Source organism: Myotis yumanensis, unplaced genomic scaffold (genome assembly GCF_028538775.1).
Source record: "Myotis yumanensis isolate MYYU_CA2020_CCGP unplaced genomic scaffold, mMyoYum1.0.hap1 SCAF_1, whole genome shotgun sequence".
NCBI classification, from domain to species: Eukaryota; Metazoa; Chordata; class Mammalia; order Chiroptera; family Vespertilionidae; genus Myotis; species Myotis yumanensis.
Genome location: NW_027223752.1, coordinates 71,002,797 through 71,026,272, shown reverse-complemented (window position 1 = coordinate 71,026,272; position 23,476 = coordinate 71,002,797). Strand labels below are relative to the sequence as shown.

The following is a 23,476-nucleotide window of genomic DNA, read 5'->3' as shown; positions in this document are numbered from 1 at the left end:
CTAAATTCTGCAGAACTATAGTGAATCCCCAAAATCACTGGTCTCTCCTTTTCCTTCTCATTTTTAGTTGTTCCTTCCTCAAATGTTGACTCATTGTTTTGTTGAGCAAAGATCTCCAAGTGGGCAGGAACCTTTCCTATTCTGGGGCAATGTGTTATAAAGGGTGAGGTCTGCTCGTGAACAGGCCTTGATTTTTTACTTTTGTGCATTTACCCCATAAAACACTATCACCTCAGGTTTGTAAGAGCCTCATTTTTTAATTTGGCTATTTGAATCATAGCTGAATACAACTCAATTATATTTTCTAAATGCTTTCTGGGTCTTTCCCCAAGTAGCTTACTTTAAAGAATCATGAGACAAACCTCAACTGCATCTGAGATTGTGGACACTCTCCAGAGAATGACGTCTACTGACACCATGAGATGTGCGATCTCTGAGGCTAACCAAAAACCCACTCCAAGGTTTGCTGTTATGTGAAACAGAGCTGTGGAAAAAATGCATAAATAGAAAAAGCCAGGAAATCATTAAGTTTCAAGAGTTCTTTGGTCAGAGTGCCATGTTTCATATTATTCAAATGCCATCTTCGTGACATCTCGAGTTTGATCTCCACGGAACTGGCAGGACAGTAACATCCTTGTTTATTTTTGGATGCGTCATGAATTCTGCCTCATTATGGTGTTCTATAAATAGACACACTTCATACCCCAACTCAGATCTGACACCTCCTAGGTGACATCTGAATACCTTTCGCAGGTTTTCAAAATGTCAGCTCGATAAACCTCTGAACTTTTGTAGGTTTCTGTGGGTGGAGAATTTTATAGAATAAACAGTGGCAGATCAGCGCAGAAAGCAAGGACACTTATTGAGGAGCAACGAATGCCGTCCACGCTGGATTTTAGGTGAACACTTTCCAGGCCAAGGAGTCAGACTGACTGGGGTTGCAACTTACAGGCTACGAAGCCTTGGGCAAGTGGCTTCACCTCTCTGAGCTTTAGCTCCCTTTAGCAGGAGAAATGAAGATAGCGCCTGACTGTGCAATTACTGACTGGATCAGACGAAATAACACATTCAATGCAGACCACAATGCTTCTGAAACACGGCAGGCCTTCTGCAAGGGCTGACTTGCAAAAGGAAGACTAGATAAAGAGAATAAAGATGAATGTACCAAAATCTAAGAGTATTTTTAAGAAACATAAATACGGCAAAAAGAAAAACTCAGGTGACTCCGGGTCCATTTAAGCAACAACAAGTTCACAAATGGCCATACAACTGCAGATGGTGTAAAGAGGATGGCACCGCAGGCCACCGTGCCGAGCTCTCCTTCTTACCCGCCCGGGAGTGTTTCCCGGCCCCTGCACAGCTTGGCGCTGCCCCCCGAGCGCACTGGCACTGAGAAGCTCGGCTGGATCAGCTGTACTTTAAACATGTTTATAAGAAGGAACAAGCCAGCACTATTCTCAGGAAGAAAAAAGGAAGACAAGCTTTTTTCCTAGAAGTAAACTCAGCAAGTGGACTGCTCCCTGCCCCCATCTACACCGGCCTCCGTTATTCCTGGTGTCTGTCCAAGGCAGGATTTTGTGCCTCTCTAGACCCAGGCCACACTGGCCCATGCAGAGGGCGGCAAATGCTCAAGGGTGGCAAAAAGTCCCACGTGCTTGGCACTCCCAGTGAGCTCTCGGCTCTTTATTTCTTTTTAAATGTTTTTATTGATTTCAGAGAGAAAAAGGGAGAGGGTGAGAGAGATATATAAACATTGATGAGAGAGAAACATCGACCGGCTGCCTACAGGGGATTGAGCCTTGACCAGGAATTGAACTGACAACCTCCTGGTACACAGGACGATGCCCAACCAACTGAGCCACACCGGCTGGGCTCAGCTTTTATTTCTTTATATGACCGAATACAGCTGCATCTTGAGTCACTAGGCTCTCAACAATGACAGGTAAATTAAATATGCCCATGTGCATTTAAAAGTATTTCGAAAAAAAATCTTGAAATCTGCAAAGACTATGACATGATTTTCCAGCCTTGATTAGAAAATAATGTTGGGTATCATGTACCCTGACGGTTAAGTCCGGCTGTATCCACTGGAGAAGAGAAATACCGAATGCCAACAGGTCACTAACACCTGTGACGTGCTCTTCTTCGCTCCATTTTACAGATTAGAAAACAGTTTGGAGAGGTTAAGCCAGGGGTGGGCAAACTTTTTGACTCGAGGGCCACAATGGGTTCTTAAACTGGACCGGAGGGCCGGAACAAAAGCATGGATGGAGTGTTTGTGTGAACTAATATAAATTCAAAGTAAACATCATTACGTAAAAGGGTACGGTCTTTTTTTTTTTTTTAGTTTTATTCATTTCAAACGGGCCGGATCCGGCCTGAGGGCCGTAGTTTGCCCACGGCTGGGTTAAGCCATTTGCCCAAGGTTAGAGAGCTAGGAGCCAGAATTCAAACAGGGCACCGATCTCAAGGGTCTCTTCTAACCTCTGACAAGTTCATTCCCTAAGTCTCCTGGGATGGGGCACCCCCCTTTCTCTCAGAGAGCGGGAAGAGTCCCCTGCTTGAGGCTGGTGCGGGGACTGTGCTGCTTACCTTGGCCAGCCTCGCTCGCTTGATGAGGTCGTTGAGCTTGCGCACCGCTGCCTTCTGGGGGAGGCTCTGGATATCTCTGAAGAGGTCCTGGGCCTCGGCCTCGAAGAGCCGGCGGTTGTCAGTGTTCTGCAGGGGCTGCGCCCAGAAGGAGCCGATGTAGACGCGTAGCACCTCGGGCGTGTTGATGACTTTGCCCAGGGACCACATGAGGGCCCCGTAGACACGCATCAGCTGCTGCGTGTCCACTTGGTCGGCCTTGTTCAGCACCACGCGGATCTTGTCGTCCTGGCCCCGGAAGGCCTTGATGGCCTCAGAGAACTCGTCCGAGATGTCCAGTTTGTGAGCGTCAAAGAGCAAGATGATCCTGTCGACCCGCTCAGCGAACCACTGCAGGACCTGGCAGAAGTCGTACCCTAGGTGGAGAGAGGAGCACGTCAGTACAGCCACTGCTGCGTGTGGGAGACACATGTAACGAGAGTCTGGGAGTCACTGGTTCTCCAGCAGTGCCAGGGAGAGGACCCGTCTCCAAGCTGGAGGCAGTGGAGGCCTGGACCTGAAAATCACTTCAAATAGGGCCCCTGGATTGAGTGCATCTCATTAATGCTGGTGCTCCCAGGAGCCCTTCTGTGGGAAGAAATAGGGATTAGAAAGAGGCTCACAGTCACATTGGGCATTGCTTACTTCCACATCTGAAGTTTCATTGAGTCCTCACAAGTCTCTTATTTCACCTAGCACAGTCCTTGGATCAATGGAAAAATTGATCAATGGCTCTATAAAACCGCAGGCCATGGGTCAAAAGCTCCTACTTCTCTCAGCTTCTCACTTTTCTGATAGTACCAGAGATGGAGAAGAAAAAAAACCTGTTGGCCACCTGGAGACCCAGCGGGTGTCCAGTAAGCACAACAAGAGAGGAATTGCCTTTTCTTGACCCAAGTTTTTAAGAGTGTTAAGGAGGTCAAAGGTTGGGCTGGCTGAAATTGTGACCAATATTTATCATTTGGACTATTTATATCTTAAGAATGTTACATTTTAAAAAAAATTATGTCTCACAGCCATTCTATGAAATGGTCTCTTGCCAATTTCTTTTTTTAAAGTGGCTAGGCCCACCACAAGTTCTGTTTAGTTTGCTTTGGCCACATACCAATACACTTCAAATCATGCAGTTAAATCAACACTCCTCTCAGCCTGTGGTCAAGACTTTCAGGATTTCCCCAGGGAACAGAGTCCCGCAAAAAAGCTAATTAGAGGAGATTTATTTTTAATCTCAATCTGATTAGCTTCAGAATCAGAGTCAGTGCAGCCATTCAGAGCCCGGATGGCACCTTTCTTAACTCCTACTTTAGTGCTTGTGTCTCTTGTTTTAGATTTTGAAAACTTCCAAACGCATACCAGTCTAGAGAATCATAACATAAGCCTAGATTATTTATATAACAAAATACCATACAGCACTGAGGATGAACTAGATTTTTACTTGTCAACACAGGCCAATCTCCAAAAAACTGGTGAGTAAAAACAAAAAAATCAGTTTCAAAAGGATATGTACAGTTTAATAACATTCAGGTAAAATGCAAAAACAAAACAAAGCAATACTCAATTGCCTATGGATGCATACTGCAGCAGAAATATAAAAATGTTCACACCCATTTTGGGATACTGGGAGGGAGGAATGTAAGATGATGAGAAAGTGTCTAGAGGGCAATGATCTATTAGGCAGAAATAAAGGGACTCCATGCACTAAAGTTCCCATGACATTTGAAGAGCAGGCGTAAGGGGAGTCGTTGAACGAGCAAACCGATCCAGACACATTTTTAATATAAAACCCAAATGTTCAGCAATGCTGAAGCCGCCTGTGCACCCGTCCCCAAGCCCTTGACTCAACCTCCTCCCCGAGGAAACTGCTGCCCGAAGGCGGTATTTATCGTCAGCACCCGTCTGTGTGCTCCGGGTCAGGAGGTTCACTTCTCTATTCTGCCTCACTCCTGATTCCCTGGGGACGACAGAACAAAGGTATTCCTCAGAATGCGGGCCCACGCTTACTGTCATTCCTGTCAGCAGCTAGTGTAGAACAGAGGAAAATAAAAAACCCATTGAATGGGTCACACAGCAGCATGTAAAGACTCAGAGTCAAGTTTTCACTCTGAATTCTTTCCCTGTGAGGCCAGAACAAACTGTCTCCCAAGATAAGAGTAAGTGGTTCTGTCACTGGGGACTGGCTTGTGGGCCAGAGAGCCCCAGGTCCTGGTGGTGGATCAGCATATGAATGAGGCGCTGTTCCCAGGAGCCGCAGGGAAGACACCTTGGACCCGCCCACCGGAAGAACCTGCCTGTGAACGTGCTTTTCCAGTAGGGATGATTGGCCTCTCTCTGACCCAAACACTCTCTCCCTTGGTCTCCTCTGTGACCAAAATCAGGTAACTGGAGGTTCAGAAACAGGGCAAAGAAGATGTGTGTTGGGTGCACAATGTGCATTTTTCTGAACACCCTTTCGGTTAGGGTTGGGAGGTTCTTTATGGGCCAAAGCAGCTGCAGGTGTGGCAGACAGGCCCTTGCCTCATCATAGCAGGTAGGGCACAGGAGGTCTAGAATCAGACCATCATCGCCTCCCACAACAGCGAATTACTGAATCTTGAGGGAATGATGCAGACACAGGGAGAAGAGAGAATGAGACTTCATTTATAGTGTGGTGGCTTCCTACGCTAGTTTTTGAGCCTCGTTCTCCAATTAATTCTGTGAACAACCTGATCTTTTAGAAAAATGCATTTCCTGCTTAAGTTAGCCAGAATCAGCTTCTTTGCTGTGCTACCAAGGGCCGTGACTGGTAAATAATCCCCCCCCCCCCCGCCCCCCATTTGACTTCTGCCTGCTTCTTACAATCAGTACCGAAGGAAACGTGCCACTCCCATAACTGTCACCACAGGTGCACACGCAAGGTCAGCCAAGCAGCCAGCGTCTCTTCCTCCGAGGGTCCCCTGGCTTGCGGGGTTGGCCCTCATAGCACCACATGTGTTTAAGCTTTAACTTAAATTTGGGTTCCTAATAGTTACTTTTGATGTTTTTTAAAAAACACTTTATTTCAATGCTTTGGTACAATAAAAAGTTACAGGGCACTGAAGTACCAGATGTGAGTTTATTATAAGTGAACCATTACTCATCTCTGGAGGAATGGCTGCATGTACATATTCTCTTGTTTTAAAATAACAATGAGAGCTTAACAAGGTTTGAGTAGTACAGGTAGGTAGATGGGTGTTTGTCACTGAGCAGGTGCAAAAGTATCATTTGTCAGACATCAGGCATCACAATCAAAGGTGAAGAAATCAGTGTTTCAGAAGAAAACAGAATTATCAAAGCTGAGAAAGGCTGGTTTACTCAATCCCTCACCCCAGTTTTTATTTATTATTATTTATTGGCATTAAGCACATTCACGTGGTTGTGCAACCACCACTACCACCCACCCCTCAGAATTCTTTTCTTCTTCCCAAACTGGAACTCTGTGCAGCACTGTCTTTCCGTGACTGGCTTACTTCACTTTAACGTAATGTCCTCAAGGTGCAGCTATGTTGTAGAATGTGTCAGAATTTCCTTCGTTTTTAAGGCTGAATAGTTTTGCTCAATTCTTCTATCTTCATGATATAAGATGGGCACCGAATACCTATCTACCAAAAAGTTCTGGCTGATTCTTAAGAAATGATTTAATTTATGATGTTTAATCTGCCTGAATAAATGCAGAAGGAAAACAGTGACCTAGAGACCACTGATTCTCAAATGTGGCCTTGCATTAGGATCAAGTAAGAGGCCTGCTAAAACGGAGACTCCCAGCCCCTCCCCAGAAACACAGAATCCAAATCCATGTGTTTGAGTTCGATGCCTGGTACAGTTTGAGAACCACTGCCTTAGACTGAATACTAAGGCGTGGATTGCAGATATGTCTATGTTATAGTTGGTCAGCAAAACAAAACACATTTAAAGTAGTTTCTTTTTATTATAAAAAGTTACCAATAGATGGTTTGATGGTGCATCATGGAATTGAGGAAACACAGACTTTGAATCTGTTTATTTGAAGATGGATTTAAAAATTCATGAAAGCTCCACTATCATTGCTCAATGCTGGGCTTTGGCCCTGGCAAGCCCTTCCCCTCTGGTTTAGGACCTATAAATCTAGCCTAAATCTTCCTCATTCTTCAAAGCACGTGGGCGAGCCTTGATTAAGTCATATGCTACTTAACTTCTTTAAGCCCCCATTTTCTCATCTGTAAAATCAGGTTAGTGAGTGATTTCATGAGAAAATGCCTTTAATGTGCTCAATATAGTGTTGAGGTGTCGTAACCTTTCAATCAGTATGAGCAACTACTATTGCTTCTGCTCCCTCTCCGGCTGCAGGTGGACTCAACTCCCTCTTTTGAGCTCCCAGAGCCCTTTGCTACGCTCCTATCACAGCCCTTTACAGTGTGTTATCATTGGATGGATGGATGGGGCTCTCTTATTAGACCATAAATCTTTAACTGCAGGGACATGTCTTCCTCATGGTTGCACAAGACAGTGGTTCTCAGTGTGGGCTTTGGACTCAGGCTGCCTGGGACCTAATCCTGGCTCCATTACTCACTAGTTCTGAGACGTGGGCAAGTTGCTTAACCTCTCTGTGCCTCCTTTCCTCATCTGGAAAATGGAGCTACTAATAGTATCCACATACCTCATGGGGCTGTGGAGTTAACATATGTGGAAGCATTTCATCTTGGCACCTAGAAAGCTCTCCAAAATGTTATCTACTAGTTATTTTTAAAATATTTGTGTCCAGTGCCTGGTCCACGGTGGGAGGTGCAATAAATATTTGTTGAAGGATGTCTAGTTTGGCAAAGTATAGTCTGCAACCATGGAGAGAAACAAAATTAATTAGCGTAAAGGTGACAATGCAATGAAGCATGAGCCAAGCAAGGGGACTGGTGCTCAGAAAATAGAGTAGAAGACACTGTCCGTGCAGAGAGGCGCTCATGCTTTATAAATAGAGCTCGAGGGCTCACAACGGCCCAGTGACCTTCCTTTTTCTTGCTTGTGAAATGGATGGAGTTTTACAAGTTGGTTTTAAAGACCCCAGGTCACACCTAAAATAAATCCATGATTCTATCGCAGATACTTCCTGGCGTAGGAAAGTCCAGTGTATAAGCACGCTGGCTGGGAAAACGCAGGGTATACACTGTACTCAGTAAGGGGAGAATAGTGAATTTTCCCAAAGATTCTGTTACAGAAGGTGGCCAGGTCCCATTTAACATGAAATAGGTCTGTGACAGGACTACCACTTAGAAGCAGGTTGAAAACCAGTGGTCCTCAGACTGAACGTGGCCCCCGCTGCTGCTCTGTTTGGCCTACACAGGGCCGGCATTTTGAGTTGACTGTCTTTGGTGCAGACATGCACTGTCCACCTGGTGCCCACTTGAGTGAACACACCACGGCTCCGACTCAGCCTCAGCGACCAAGCTGTGCCCTCTGAGAAGCCACCCCAGCTCTCTTGGGCTTTCGCAGGGTCTCATAGCACCCAGAGAACTGTACTGTGTTAGTTCTCAGGTGTCTCCCTGGCTGGGCCTGGAACATCTGAGGGCAGGGCCCCTTCTTACCTGCTCTCTCAGCATCTAACAGTGCTCACCAAGAGCGGGTCTCAGCAGATGCTTCTGAGGACTGAATGTTTTCTGTGGAAGTGCATTAAACATTGACTGATTTGGCTTGAAACAATGTTTTGGCACACATCTCTCCAGAAATTGGAAATACATCTTGGAATTTAACAAAACATGTTAGATACAAAAGTAAAGAATGGATTAATAAATAATTACCAAGTGCCTAGGATGTGGCTGAAGCTGTTGCTGAGGAACAAACAGCTATAAAACTGAGACTGCTAGCTTTACCCATAATAGCCCCCAATGGAAACAATCCAAATATCCCCGAACAGGTGAACAGATAAACTGCGGTACGTCTACACAGTGGAATTAAAGCGATAAGCTGACACATACAACAACTTGGGTGGATCTCAGAAACATCATGCTGAATGAGAGAAGCCAGACACTAAAGAGTACACACTGTGTGAGTCCATTTAATCTAAATCCCGGAACAGGCAGAGCTAAGCTACAGTTGCCTGTGGCTGAGGGTGGGGCTGGGACTGACTGCCAAGTGGCATGAACAAAGAGGAACTTCTCAGGGTGACAGAAAGTTCTATTTCTTGATGATGATGTTGGTAGCACGGGCACACAAGTCTGTCAAAACTTGAATACAATTAAAATAAGTGCATTATTATATTCTGTACTTCAATAAAATTGACTTAAAAAGTGAAAAATAAAGAAGAAATACAGAGGAAAATAAAGAAGGAAAGAAAGAAAGGGGAGGGAAGAAAGAAAGAAAGAAAGACCCGAAAGCTGCTAAACTGGTTTAACGACATACATCTTCCGAACTGCTGACGGACCTGGAAGATGAAATCTGTTCATCAAGGGGCCATGCCGCTAATCGGGCTGATATGCAGGTGGATTTAGCTAAAGCAGGAGTCCTACGCTTTAGCTGAAATCAGCCTTAATCAAAGAAATTAATGTTAAAATTTGGCTAATCCATTAGAATTTTGAGAGTGGTGTAATTTCACGTGATGTGCCTTCTGGCTATGGTGTGAAAAGAGCCTCTTTTGGTGATGGATTAGGGACAAGAAAGCTCTATGTCTGTGTGTGTGTGTATACATGTGAGCATGCATGAAGGTGTTATGTATGTATGTATGTATCAGTGTGTGGGGAGTAGGTGTGTGTGCAGGAATCAACATCATAATAGAACTGTCTCCATGCTCAATATATTTTAAAAATTTATTCATTCAATTACAGACATTTCAGTTCTATAAGACCTTCCAGTGGAACTTTTATTAGCCTGGGACAAAACAGAGATGTAATCAGTCCAATGTTTAAAAATATAATTTCTATCTTTGCAAAAAGACCCAAAGCTCTATAGCTCTGGGAGCTGGGAAAGAGTATTTGTCCTGCGGAAGATCCCGGCTTGGCATTCCTGCCTCCATGTTCTGGGAACTAAGGGAGGGGGCAGGAAGGAAAGGGCCCCTTCCACCCAATCAGGGGCTTCCGTCACAGCCCCCATGGAAACTGGTCTCCATCCCGGCCACAGGGACCCACCAGGAAATGGCATCTGAGGTTAGAACAGTAGCCCCCTGGCTCAGGTAAATATAGGGTGGGGGCCCTAAGGAGGCAAACTTGGCAGAACAGTTTTAATAGAACAGAAAAAAAAGCTTCAATTTGTTCCCAGAGCCAAGTTTCTAATTACATGAGTTTTAAACAAGACTTCTGTCAATAAAAGGATGCAAGATAATGCCGGACAGCAGGACTGAGGCCAGGTTCTCCCTCCCATGCCCCCAGCTCCATTCTTGGGGTGGCCAGGCCACTGGCCAAGCTGGACTCGGCCCAAGGCTCTGCTCAGACTGCTCCTCTTTGATAGGCCCTGGCTGCCCCTCTGGAGCTGGCAGCTAACATTCCATGGTGGGCATTCATACCCCTCCCCCAACACTGACTATGTAGATTTGTTTGTGTAACACCAGCCTCACTCCCCGAGGCCCTTACGTGTCATGTCTATCTTTGTGCCCCTCTAGCACCTAGTCGATTGTCCAGCACAGCCTGTCCCTGTCCTGCAGGCCCCGAGAGAGTGCTGGAGGTGCCCCTTAACGCCTTTCTCATCCCTGCTTCTTCCTCTCCAATCCAGCCGTCAAATATTCCCACCCCTTCTTAGGGCTCAGAATCCCCAAAACTGTGAGGGTCCCGATTACTTCTCAATAAATTACCTCTAGAACCTGTTCACAGAACAAGTTCTCCATCACTAGCCCCAACCTCACCCCTCTAGCCTTTTCTCATAGCCTCTTACTAAACCCAAACTACACTGGGCTCTTTGCTGTTCCCCAAAAGCATCCTGGACTTTCCTGCTTCTGCACCGTTGCCCAGGCTTTTCCTCTGCCTGGAATGCCCTCCCCTCTGCTCCATCTCCAATATACATATTCTTTTGTTGTTGCTAATCCTCACTTGAGGATATTTTTTCCATTGATTTTGAGAGAGAATGGAAGGGAGGGAGGGGGAGGAGAGAGAGAGAAACATCGATGTGAGAGAGACACTTCAATTGGTTATCTTCCGCATGTGCCCGAACCGAGGTTGGGAATTGAACCCATTAACCTTTGGTTCATGGACAGATGCTCTAACCACTGAAAAACACTGGCTAGGACCAATATACTTGTTCTTTAAAAAAATATTTATTGTTGAGAGCATTACAGATGTCCCCCCATTTTCTCCCCCACTGTTCCCCTCCACCCAGTTCCTGCCCCACCTCAGGCCTTCACTACCCTATTGTTTATGTCCATGGGAAATGCATATACGCATATAAGCTCTTTGGCTAATCTCTTCCTACATCTCCCCCCCCCCCCCCCCACTCCGCCCTCCTTCCCTCTGAGATTTGTCAGTCTGTTCCATGTTTCTGATTCTATTTCATTTATCAGATTATTTTTTTCACTAGATTCCATGTATAAGTGAGATCATGTGATACTTGTCTTACTCTGACTGGCTTATTTTGCTTAGCATAATACTTTCCAGGTCCCTCCAAGCTGTCTCAAGGGGTAAGAGATCCTTTTGTTTAAAATGTTTTCATTAATTTCAAAGAAAAGGGAGAGGGAAAGAAAGATAGAAATATCAATGATGAGAGAGAATCATTGATTGGCTGCCTCTTGCACACTCCCTACTGGGGATCAAGCCCACAGCCCAGGCATGTGCCCTTGACCAGAATTGAAACTGGGACCCTTCCATCTGCAGGCTGATGCTCTATCCACTGAGCCAAACAAGCTAGGGTGAGATCCCTTTTTTTTTTTTTTTTACAGCTGCATAGTATTCCACTGTATAAATGTACCACAACTTTTTTATCCACTCATCTGCTGATGGGCACTTGGGCTGTTTCCAGATCTTGGCTATTATAAATAATGCTACTATAAACATAGGGGTGCATATACTCTTTCTGGTTGGTGTTTCAGGATTCTTAGGATATATTCCCAGAAGTGGGATCACTGGTCAAATGGCAGTTCCATTTTTAATTTTTTGAGGAAATTCCACACTGTTTCCATAGTGGCTGCACCAGTCTGCATTCCTACCAGCAATGAACTAGTATTCCCTTTTCTCCACATCCTAGCCAGCACTTGTTTATGCATATTCTTATAGCATTGTAATTTTTCTTTCATAGCAGTTATACTCTACTAGCGCCCCAGTGCACAGATTCGTGCACATTGAAAGGAAATTAATTAGAAGGTGGCCGGCAGGGTGGGACTGGGTGAGATGGGCCAGACATGCCCTGGAGCCAACCTCCCATGGTTCCTCCCTGGCTGGCCGGCGCCATGGCTCAAAGGGTGTCTGCGGAGTGAGCAGGGCCCTTCCGGCAGGTGGGGTCCCTCGGCCTGGCCTGTGGGGATCGGGCGGAGACCAGCTTTCTGACATCCCCTTATGGGTCCCGGATTGTGAGAGGGTGGTTCCTGGGTGATGCACCCTGGAATTGGGCTCCCTCCTCTCTGGTTCTGGGGTGTGTCACCCGAGAACCACTGCTGCCAAGTCACTGCAGCTTGGCAGTTCCTGTGTTGAGTATCTGCCCCCTGGTGGTCAGTGCACATCATAGCTACTGGTCAGAGTGTCTGCCCCCTGGTAGTCACTGCACGTCATAGCTACTGGTCGGATGGTCGCTTAGCCTTTTATATATATAGATAGTGATATATTTATTTGGTAATTACAAGACATAAATTCTACGAGGGCAGACACCACACCTCTTATTTCGTTCACCACTGTACACCCAGTATCTACTATCAAACATAATAGGTTTTCAATAAATTTGGTTTATTCCTTGAAAAATTAAAAATAGAACTACCATATGATCCAGCAATCCAAAAGAATTTAAATCAGGATCTTGAAGAGATATTAGCACTCTCATGTTTACTGCCAAGATGTGGAAACAACCTAACTGTCCATTAACAGATGAATGGATAGAGAAAATGGGTGTATACATACAATGGAATATTATTCAGCTTTAAAAACGGAAACTCTGCAGTATGCACAACATGGATGAAGCTGGACAACATTACATTAAGTGAAATAAGCCAGTCAGAGAAGGATAAATACTGCATGCTTTCACTTACATAAGGGATCTAAACAGTCAATATCAGAATCACAGAGGGGAGTGGTGGTTGCCAGGGATCAGTGGCAGGGAAAACGGAGTTACTATTGAACAGGCAGAAAGTTTCAGGTAAGAAAGAGGAGTAAGTTCTAGAGATCTGTTGTACAACACAGTGCCTATAGTTAACAATACTCCATTGTACACTAAAACATCTAAGAGGGTAGGGGGTAGGAGGGACTGGAAGAAATTAACCAAAGAATATATATGCAGAGTCCATGGACACAGACAATAATGTGGTAAAGGACTGGGTTGGGGGGTGAGGATCGGGTGGAGGGGGGCAAAGTGGGAGAAATGGAGGACCTCTGTAATAGTCTCCACAAAAAAATTTAAGAGGGTAGATTCCCATGTTAAATGAATAAAATAAAAATAAAATAGAATAAACTTGGTTTAATGAAGTGAATTGACATGAATAAGAAGTGTAACTGATTTTTTTTTTTTTAGCAAGTTAGAGGATTTAGTTACTTAAATAGTAGTGTGTTTCTTTAAATGGCTGTTACTAAATATAGCAAGTACAAATTGGCTAAAAATAAACATCAAATATCTGGGATCGCTCAGGTATTAAATATATATTTTCAAAAATAGTCACTTCAGTTAAGAATAACGGCTGCTTCAGTTAAACACGTGCAAAGAGTCCTTGTATTGTTTCCAGGCTGAGTTTACTTTGCAACTGGAAAAGGCTGTTTCTGAAAATGTTAATGGGGTTGGTGTAGAAAAATAGCTAAAAATAAATACTTGCAGCAAATATTTACTGGGCCCTATGGACATTCCTACACTGCTCTGAGAGCTTGATATCAACAGGCTCTCCTGCAATCCTCACAATAACCCCACGAGGTGGGTACTGTTATTATCCCCATATTGCAGGCAGGGACACAGAGACCCAGAGAAGCCAAATAATTAACCCAGGGTCACACAGCTATTTCCCACGGGAGCCAGTATTCAAACCCAGGGACTGAGCCCAGAGCCTCAACAGTTATTCACTGCACTGCGCTGCACCATATGTATACCAGAATGGTGAAATTAGGGATCATGTTTATTTTCTCCTTTTTTGATCTTTTAAAAAAAGTAGTTTTCTAAGTGTTCTACAGTGACTATATTCTATTTTTATAATAAGAAAAAATAAGCATATTGTAAAAATGATTGGTCCATAGGCGACTGGGCTAACATTATTGAGGAAGGAGTTCCTTTTCTTCTATGATGGTGTTTATAGTGGTTGGGGTTGGATTTCTAGTGCTTTCCAGTCTATGGCTACCTCAAAAAACAGTGAGGGTGAAGTAGTCTCTTTGTAACTACACAACCCCTGGGGGAAGAGGCAGCCCCGATCAGCTGTGTGAGAATGAGTCACAGACACTCAGCTTCTCAGCCTCCCTGCCTCCCCTCTCCTCTCCAGCTGGCTCCCTCTTCCTCCCAGGTGACCAGACACAGAGGGTGTCGGTGGGAAGGGGCTGATACTAAGGCCCATAGGAGGTCAACAGGCTGCCCGGAGACAACAAACACTGTGGCCTCCGAGTCTGCACAGGCGTCCTAGGTTCAGTGTCCGCTCACTCAGGGTGTTCAGTTAGCAATGGCCACCTCTGGGAGAAGGTCATTGGTTATGAATAACCCCGACAGGAACAGAGTTCCTGGCCTCACTGTGCCTGGCCTGCAGGGGTTTGGCCGCTGAACATATCACAATTGAAATAAAATCTGGGGCCCTAACCAGTTTGGCTCAGTGGACAGAGCGTCAGCCTGCGGACTGAAGGGTCCCAGGTTCGATTCCGGTCAAGGGCATGTACCTTGGTTACGGGCACATCCCCAGTAGTGGGTGTGCAGGAGGCAGCTGATCGATGTTTCTCTCTCATCGATGTCTCTACTCTTTATCGCTCTCCCTTCCTCTCTGTAAAAAATCAATAAAATATATATATTTTAAAAAAAAAAAAAAAAGAAATAAAATCTGGGACTGAGCCTGTCCCGGGATGGGCTTGGTGTTGTGAATACTCTATCTCCTCTCCCCACTCCTTCTCCTTTGGAATTCAGTCCAAGACCCTGCGAAATAATTTTCCTGTGCCTGTTTCCTCCTAAAATAAATAAGCTAACCCCACAGCCTGTCTTTCCTTCCTGTGGAGGATGTTGTGGAGATAACGTTGGGGCAGATGGGGCCACGTGACCCTGGAGGCCCCTCGCGCCACAGACTCACACCACATCTTGGATGGGGTCAGAGGAAGACTCTACTTGAATATTCAGCCTGATGAACACTGCTGCCGCTGGTCACGTGACCCAAGGGAAAATTGGCGTTCATGTCTTATTTTCCATCTCAGATTAAAAATTAGGTTAAGAGACTGAGCCCTAGAAACACACAGACACTTACAAGGCATTCTAGGCTCTTTGCTTGAGACAGAAGTTGGTGAAAATCTACCAAGAAAAACTTGCAGGTCCTAGAGCCTGGCTCAGCCATGTTACTTCGCTGGCCCTTAGTTTCTACATCTGTCTGATGGGTCCGCTGACCAGTGAGGATGCTCTCCAGATCTCAAAGTTATATACGGTGACAAAAGAAAGAAAAAGTTATATATGGTGGTTCTAAATATCAAGCTTTTCTAAAATAAAGAGTCATATTCTCAGGAGAATCTATTTAGTGTCTGTACAGTAAATATCAAGCAGCTACAGTACCAGCATAAGAATGTAAAACCATTTAAGTGGCGACAGGAACACTCAATGACTAAATTTAAATGACAAAATTATGAAGTAGCAAGTTTCATTTTGTCATAGTCATTCCACTGGACTCATGTCCTGTGACATTTTGGGCTGGTTTGAAGGTCCTTCGTGTTTCCATAGGGATAGTTAGTTGACCTGCAGTTTAACTTACTTGTCACTCAGTTCTAAACAACTCTATGCTGAAAGAAATGACCTGATGAAAAGTCGTAGAATTTGAGACTTTCAAGGATGCTTAAGAGGTCATTAGATTCAACCTTCTATTATTATAATTAATCAAATCCAGGAATCAAGTGTAATGCACAGGGAAATTGCCCATTCCTCATTTTCAAGTGGGCTTTGTGTACCTCAGGCAAGAAAGTCTCAGACAATAGTCTATAAATCAGACAGTCAGTCTGTATTTGCACTGGGTTTTCTTGGGGCAAAGTGCCAATAGTATACAGACTCCACCCAAGCGTGATGAGGCCAAATATTTACAAACAAGGCTTCAATCTTGTCATTTTGTAGTTCAGAAGGGCAAAAAGATAATGTTTCTTCGAGCCACAATTTTCTAAAGAGAACTGTTAAACCAAGAGGATGACAACTTTGGGATCAACAGCCTGTAAGGGCGTGTAAGCACCTTCTGACCTTGGACGCCCTGCCCTGCCCTGTTCCTCCTTTTAAACTTTCCCAGAGTTGCATGAGTGTTCTGTGAGCATCTGGAAACTAGCCAGTCATGAAGTCCAGCTCCAGCAACTGAATTATCAACTAACTCGCTCCTAAAGCCAAACTATTACTCAGAGATAGTTATTTCTGCGTTTATGTCACAGAAAGAAAGACAGATCAAGTCAATGGGGACCATGTGAGTCCACACTGGGTTCCTTATAAAAAAGAAATGAGTCACTTATTTTACTAAGTAGAAGTCCATGTAGTTACCAATAGTACTTCCAGAAAGGAAACACTTTGAAAAGATTTGTCAATGTGAAAAGACGCTCAACCACACTAATAATGAGAAATGAAAATTAGAATTATAATGAGATGGCATTCACCTATCAGATAAAGCAATCACAAAGCAAGATTAAAAAAAAATTGACAATGCCCTCTGTGGGGAGGGTGTGCGGGATCAGGCACTTCTGCCTTGCTGGTGGGATGTAAGTAGTCACATCTTCTGGAGAGGGCATTTGGCATCAGCTACACAGTAAAAAGACCACAGTTCCTTCTGATTCAGCAATCCCTCTACTAGGAGTGCATCTTACGGTTACATTTGCACATTACTGTGCTGTTTGTAACAGCAAAAGATTAGAAACAGCCAGAGTGCCATCCATCCAAGGATGCCAGCTATTAATGTTGGCACATCTTATTAGTTGGAATAAGAAGGAAGTAGCTCTAAAGTCCTGACATGGACGTGCCCCAAGACTTCCTGCTAAGTGAGGAAATCTTGGTGCGGAGCAGTGTGCAGAGGATCCCACTCCGGGAGGAAGCCTGAGAGAGTGCTGACGGGTTTACCCTGGGAGAGGAGTCGGGTGTGGGTGGGACAGATGCTCTTCGCTAACATTCTGTCACTTGACTGTTTCGTCCCAAGCATGAGGCAGTGGTCCTGAAGAGCACTTGGGAAAGGTGAAGTGCTGAATCAGTGGTCTGACTTATGCTTTGCATTGTGATTTGGATTCAGACAGGAGGTGGTTTTGAGAAAGAGACTAAAAGAATCCAGGCGATTTAGAGGTTCTTGAGAAAACTAGGTCACGGCACGTCTGAGAAACATCTCCAGATACGAGAGAGGGTGTTGGCAAAAAGGATTGGAAACGTGATGAGAGCTGGGCCCTGGGCCCCAGGAGAACACCCCCTTGGGCTGTTCTCTTAAGCCGCCTGCATCTCTTGGCATTCTTCCCACAGCTCTGCAGTCCAGTCTAAAATTTTCCTTTACCCGCCTCCCTCCTTTCCTGGGTCCCTGGAAGAGCCAAGTCTTTTTCTGTCTGAGTTTTAGGACTTGACCACCATCTGCTCTCTCCCTGAGGAAACTCAGATACTTGGCTGAGCCAACCCTTCAAGCCTGGTCATTCTATGCTAGGACCATCCCCGTTCCAAGACCTGAGCAAAGACCTCCCTCACCACCAGTTATTCAACAGGACTCTATGCTCAATGGTTTGCACACATTGTTTCGCTTTCTCTTCAAACAGCCCTGCAAGGGTCCCACAGTGAAGTGGAGGTGCCAGGATCTGAGCTCAGGTCAGCCTTCTCCAGCGGCCACAGTAAAAAGAGGAATCTGGGGTAGCACTAGGCCTGCCCCCTCTGCTTCCATGGAATGCCCTGAAGGCACTACTATTTTCAGTGTTTCCACATCCACCTGGTGAAGACGCCGACCTGCGGGACACCAGCGCAGGAAACCTGACTTCCCTCCACACTGCGGGTCCTCTCGCTCAGTGTGCTTCCCGGCTCATGTCCATGGAGCACTTAGGTATTTACACAGATTACTCAGCTTCTCACAAGATCCAACCCTGTGAGGGAAAGTATTTTCTTCCCATTTTACAGAGGAGAAAACCGAGGCTCACAGTGGTGGAGTAATTTGCCCAGGTCTTCCAGCTGGTGGGTGGAAGAGCCAGGGGAATGGAAAAATGTCTCAGGCACGATACTGCCCCTCTCCAGCCCAGAGAACTTCATTCACTGCCCAAGGGATTAGGGGGAGAGGGCTTTGCCATGTAACAATAGGGATGGAGGCTGTGTAACAAGAATGTCCCCATTACAGCAGTGAAATTATTAAATATTTAAAAATGTAAATGACCAATCTTTAAGAAATCAATTCTTTATTTTTCTTTAGGGGTTGCTAAACATCTACCTTCCAAAGAGGTCTAGAAGGGTTTGGGGGTGCTCCTACATCGAGGGAAGGCACAGGCAAACTCAAAGCAAGATAAAGTAAAAAATAATTGGCAATGCCCTGCATGGGGAGGGTGTGGAATCAGGCAGTTCTGCAACATTAGGCCAGACTGGCGTATGCCCATGAGGCTAATGCAATAGCAGTTACTTGGTCACCTGCAGGGAGGTGACTCTACTCCCTTCACCCGGGAAGATGTTGGTTAGTCACACAGCCAAGCCCAGTGCTGGGCTGCCCCTCACCCCACCCAGAAACACCCCCTCTTGCACTTATATCTTGTCCTGTCATCTGAGGGCAGCATTCACACTGGTGAAATGGAGATGTGGGACACAGCTCAAGTCCATTTTGATGGGTTTTCCAAGTTTCTGATCATGTTTTCTTTCACTTGGCTTGAGGTGGCAGAGTACACAGGAGTGGGTAGGCTCAGTGCTACCCCAGATTCCTCAAAGTGGGGACCTCCTGCATCAGGACCCCTGACAGCCAGCTTTCTGGGCCCATCCCAGAACTCCCAGGAATAATCTGTGTTAACTGTTTATCCTGAGACCAGGAAGTAGCATATGATCCCCGTAGCCTGAGGATCACTGCTTCAGGCTTTAGTGCATCATGCGTAGCCTCATCGACTCCAGGGCGGGGCCGGGGGGTGGGGAGGCGGGGGGGGGGGGGGGGGTGGGGGCGAGTGGGGTGGGGGGGTGCTGAGGGGAGAGGGTGACTTGAGAATGGGTAGAAGAAATGACAGTGATAGCCTGGCGTCAAGGGAAGAGAAAATCAACCAACCAAACAAACCCACAGAAACTGAGACAGACCCAGGGCTGGTTCTGGTATTGCCCAATACAAGAACATCCGGATGCTCATAGTGATAATTCTGGGTAATCAAGAGGTTATAAGAGATAATCCTTCAATGGCTTCCTGTTCCTCTCAGCATAACATTGACACACTTCCCTAAGGCCAACAGCAGCAGGCCTGCCCGACCCCACTGCCCACCACTTCTCCAGCCTCCCTGAACTGGCCAGGTCTTACTACCCTCTGGCCTTTGCCTGTAATGCCCTTCCCCCAATTCCCTGCCAGGCTGGTCCCTTCTTTAGGTCTGAGCCTAAATGCCACCTCCTCAGAGGCCTCTTCTCACTACCCATCTAAAGTAGAAAAGCCCTGCCGTGGGACTCAGCCAGTGTTTCCTCCAAGTCGTTGCTTCTGCTTGCATTTGGGCTCCTCCATCGGCCCCAGTATATGCTCCAGGAAGGCAGAGACAGGGCCCATTCTGTTGCTGTCAAAACTAAAGCTCCTGGTGCCTGACACATAGTATGCACTTCAAAAATGGGCAGGAGGCACCTAGCAGAGTGTGGTGCATGGCAGATTTCAATGTGAGCAAACGTCTTCCCCCTCCCACTGTCCTCTGAATGAGAATGCAGGACAGTGTGCACTGTTCCAAAGATTACCATCCAACAGGGATAAAGAAAGCCCCCAGGAGATGTGATATTTGTAGGAGAAAAGCACCAATTACATGGAAACTTGGCCCACATGGTACCCTTCCCTAGTGCTGCTGCTGCTGTGTGTGTGTTTGGGGGGGGGGGGGGGATGTCTGGAGGGTGTATCCCTGGTTTGTGTCCTTGTCTCTTGTGGTTAACAGCACGTGATCTGGAACCAGGATGTCCGGTTTGAATCCCACTCAGCCACTTACTCGTTGCTTTGGTTATCAGTCACCTTAAAACTTAGTGGCTTAAACAACTTGTTGTTTCCTCTGGTCTGAGGGTTGACTGGGCTCAGTTGGGTGGTTCTTGACTGGGGCCTGTCATGAGGTGGCAGTTAGATGGCAGTTGAGGCTGGAGCCATCTCAAGGCTCAACTGACCTGGTCACCACCACGAATTCTTCACTCGAGTCTCAGCTGGGTTGGTTGGAACAGGCGAAGGCTGCCTAGCTTGGGCTTCCCTCACAGTATGGTGGCCTCAGGGGGGCTGGACTTTTTAGATGGCAGGTGGCTTCTCCAGAACAAACATGCCAGGAGGTCCAGGAGGGACCTTCAGGACTTCCTGTGATTTTGACTTGGGAAGTCAGAAAGCACCACTTCTGCTGAATCCCACTGATCAAAAAGTGAGCTGGGAAGCCATCCCAGACTCATGGGGAGACGACAACACCAGGGCACAAATACTGGGAGGTGTGGTTCCTGGTGGTGGGGATGGTGGGAGCAGAAGGCAGCTTTTGAGACTAGCTACCATACTGGCTACCAGACGGTGGGTGAATTACTTAACTTCTTTGTGCCTCAGTCTTCTCTCCTATAAAATGGGATAAATCGTTCCTACCTCATAGAGGAGCAAATGAGTAAATAATATATGGAAAGCACTCAACAATGCACTAAGTATTAGCTATTATTATTATTATTACTCAAAGGAGTAAGGAACAAACCTCTCCTTTGATTAATCCCTGTATCCCACCCAGCATCTGTGAAATGTTTTATGATGATGAGCTGCTCTATATGGAAAGAGAAGTGCCCTTCCCCCAACCCCCTCCCCCCCAATTTTGTTTTTCATTTAAAAGTTTAAAGTTTGGGTAGAGCCCTATCAGGTGTGTTCAGTGGTTAGAGCATCGACTTGTACACTGAAGGGTCACAGGTTCAATTCCTGGCCCGGCCAGGGTGCGTGAGGGAGGCAAAAATCGATGTCTCTCTCACATTAATGTTTCTCTCTCTGTCCCCCTCCTCCCCTCCCTTCCACTCCCTCTAAAATATCAATAGAAAAAATATCCTTGGGTGAGGATTGACAAAACAAACAAACAAACAAAAGTTTCGGTAGAAGAGGTCATTCCTCATGATCAAGTATGTATTCAAAATATTAATAATATTGAAAAATAGTTGCCAGTGTTTGGCAAACACCATTCTGAGTCACCTTAATGACAGGCTCACATTAGGGGCAGAATAGCAACACTTGTGGTGTGGAATTTCCCGGGCACCGGCGGGAAAGGAGCCATGAATGTGTTTGTCAGCAAACTTCCCCCAAACAAAAAGAAACCAGGATTTCCTGCTGGAGGCCAAGGAAGCGAGTGATGTTCAGGACCTCACAACTCAACTCCAGACTGGCCTTAGCACTGGGCAGAAAACAGGATCTGACAACAAGTCATCAGCCGGTGGCCCAGCCCAAGCGGATGGGCACTTTTCTGTGGCTGCCAAATCCAAACAAAGCTCAGAGACAAGTCATTGAACTCAAGCCCTAAGTAGAAAAATGGCTTCATAATCCATCCAAGCCAGTGGACACATGTCCTGTTCTACAGAAGTCTCCACCACGTCACCTGCTGCCGCATACCCCCTCAGTATTCCACACAGCCTTTAGGATAAAACCTAGTCTCCTCATGTGTGCGCTCACCGGCCACACACCCAAGTTCCGGCCTCGTGCACAACTCGCATTCCTCCAAGGGGCCCTGAGCTCACACATCTTCCTAGGTCTTGCACACATTCTTTCTGCCAACTGGGAGGGAATAACAATAGTAAGGACAGCCAGTTATCCTTCCCTTGACCATGGACCACACAGGTGCTGTGGTGAGAATTTCATTCTATCATCTCACTTTATCCTGACCCATTCTATAAGGTCCTGACCTCACAGGCTGATGAAATCACTCATTTACCTAGACTTCATTAAAACTGAAACCTTTTGTGCTTCAGATGATACCATAACAAAAGTGAAAGACAACCCAGAAAATAAGACAAAATATGTGCAAAGAAGATATACACGTGGCCAACAAAGTCCGTGAAAAGATGCTTAATATTGTCAGTCATCAGAGAAAAGCAAACCAAAACCACAAAAACATTACTACTTCATACTACTAAAATGGCTCTAATCAAAACAACAGTGTTGACGCGGATGGGGAGAAATTGAAATCCTCATACACTTTTGGTGGAAATGCAAAACAATGGAGTCTTTTTAGAAAACAGTCTTGCAGTTCCTCAAAACATTACATATTGAGTTACCATATGATCCAGCAATTCTGCTCCTAGGTATATACCCAAGGGAATTAAAAACACATGTTTTCACAAAAACTTGTACATGAATGGTTATTGCAGTATTATTCATAATTGCCCCCAAAGTGAACTAAAGAAAAATTAAAATGTGGTAGAGCCACACAATGTAATGCTATCTCTCTATATAAAGAGCCAGGGTCCATCACATCCAAAACAACCGGAGGGACGACTGAACACCAGGCTGCGTGCGCAGCAGACTCTGTGGGCGGGGACTGGTGAGAGGGCTGAACTGCTGTCGCTGCATTTGGGGGAAGTCAGTCCTGGGTCCTGGAGCAGTGGTGGGGTGGGGTGGGGGGGGGAATTTCACGGAGCATGGTGGGCGGGAGGAGCCTCACAGAGCAGTGGCGGGGTGGGGGGGGGAATTTCACGGAGCATGGTGGGGCGGGGGGAGCCTCGGGGGCAGTGGCGGGGTGGGGGGAGCCTCTTGGAGCAGTGGCGGGGTGGGGGGGAATTTCACGGAGCATGGTGGGGCGGGGGGAGCCTCGCGGGCAGTGGCGGGGTGGGGGGAGCCTCCCAGGGCGGGAGCTTCACGTAGTGTTGCAGGGCGGCAGAGGCCATGCGACAGAGGACAGGCTAGGTCTAGGGACCCTAACCACACACAATTTCGTGTGCGCTGGGCCTCTAGTTCAACCATAAAAAGGAATGAAGTACTGATACATGCTAGTACATGGATGAAGTTTGAAAGCATTGTGCCAAGTGAAAGAAGCCAGACATAAAGACCATATTGTATGATTCCATTTATATGAAATGTCCAGAATAGGCAAATCCACAGAGATAGAAAGTAGAACAGTGGTTGCCAGGGTCTGGGGGGAAAGGGGGAGAATGGATAGTGATTTCCAATGAGTACAAAGTTTCTTTTTGGGGTGATGAAAATGTTCTAAAATTGGTTGTGGCGATGGCTACATGGCTCTGTAAACATATAAAAAATTCACTGAACTGGAGAGAGAGAGAGAGAGAGAGAGAGAGAGAGAGAGAGAGAATGCAAATAAAAAAATTTGGGGAAAAAGAATGCTTTCTCTTAGTAGTTTTGCTGACTCTGCCGACCTCCACCCCCTTGGCTGGAGGCTGGTAAGGCCCATCTGTTCACTGTACTTCTATTAGAGCTTGTTTGCAGGTCCACCCATACCAACAGCTT

The 23,476-nt window shown here is 46.0% G+C and overlaps 1 protein-coding gene across 1 annotated transcript in view; it reads right to left on the bottom strand.

The window, feature by feature from the left end:
• The window catches only part of EHD4 (EH domain containing 4), an 81,634-nt gene that overhangs the window by 17,620 nt on the left and 40,538 nt on the right, over positions 1-23,476 (bottom strand). Inside the window, exon 4 of the mRNA XM_070424678.1 lies at positions 2,593-3,005. Coding sequence (XP_070280779.1) covers positions 2,593-3,005 — 413 coding nt within the window. The remainder of the gene's footprint in view (positions 1-2,592; positions 3,006-23,476) is intronic.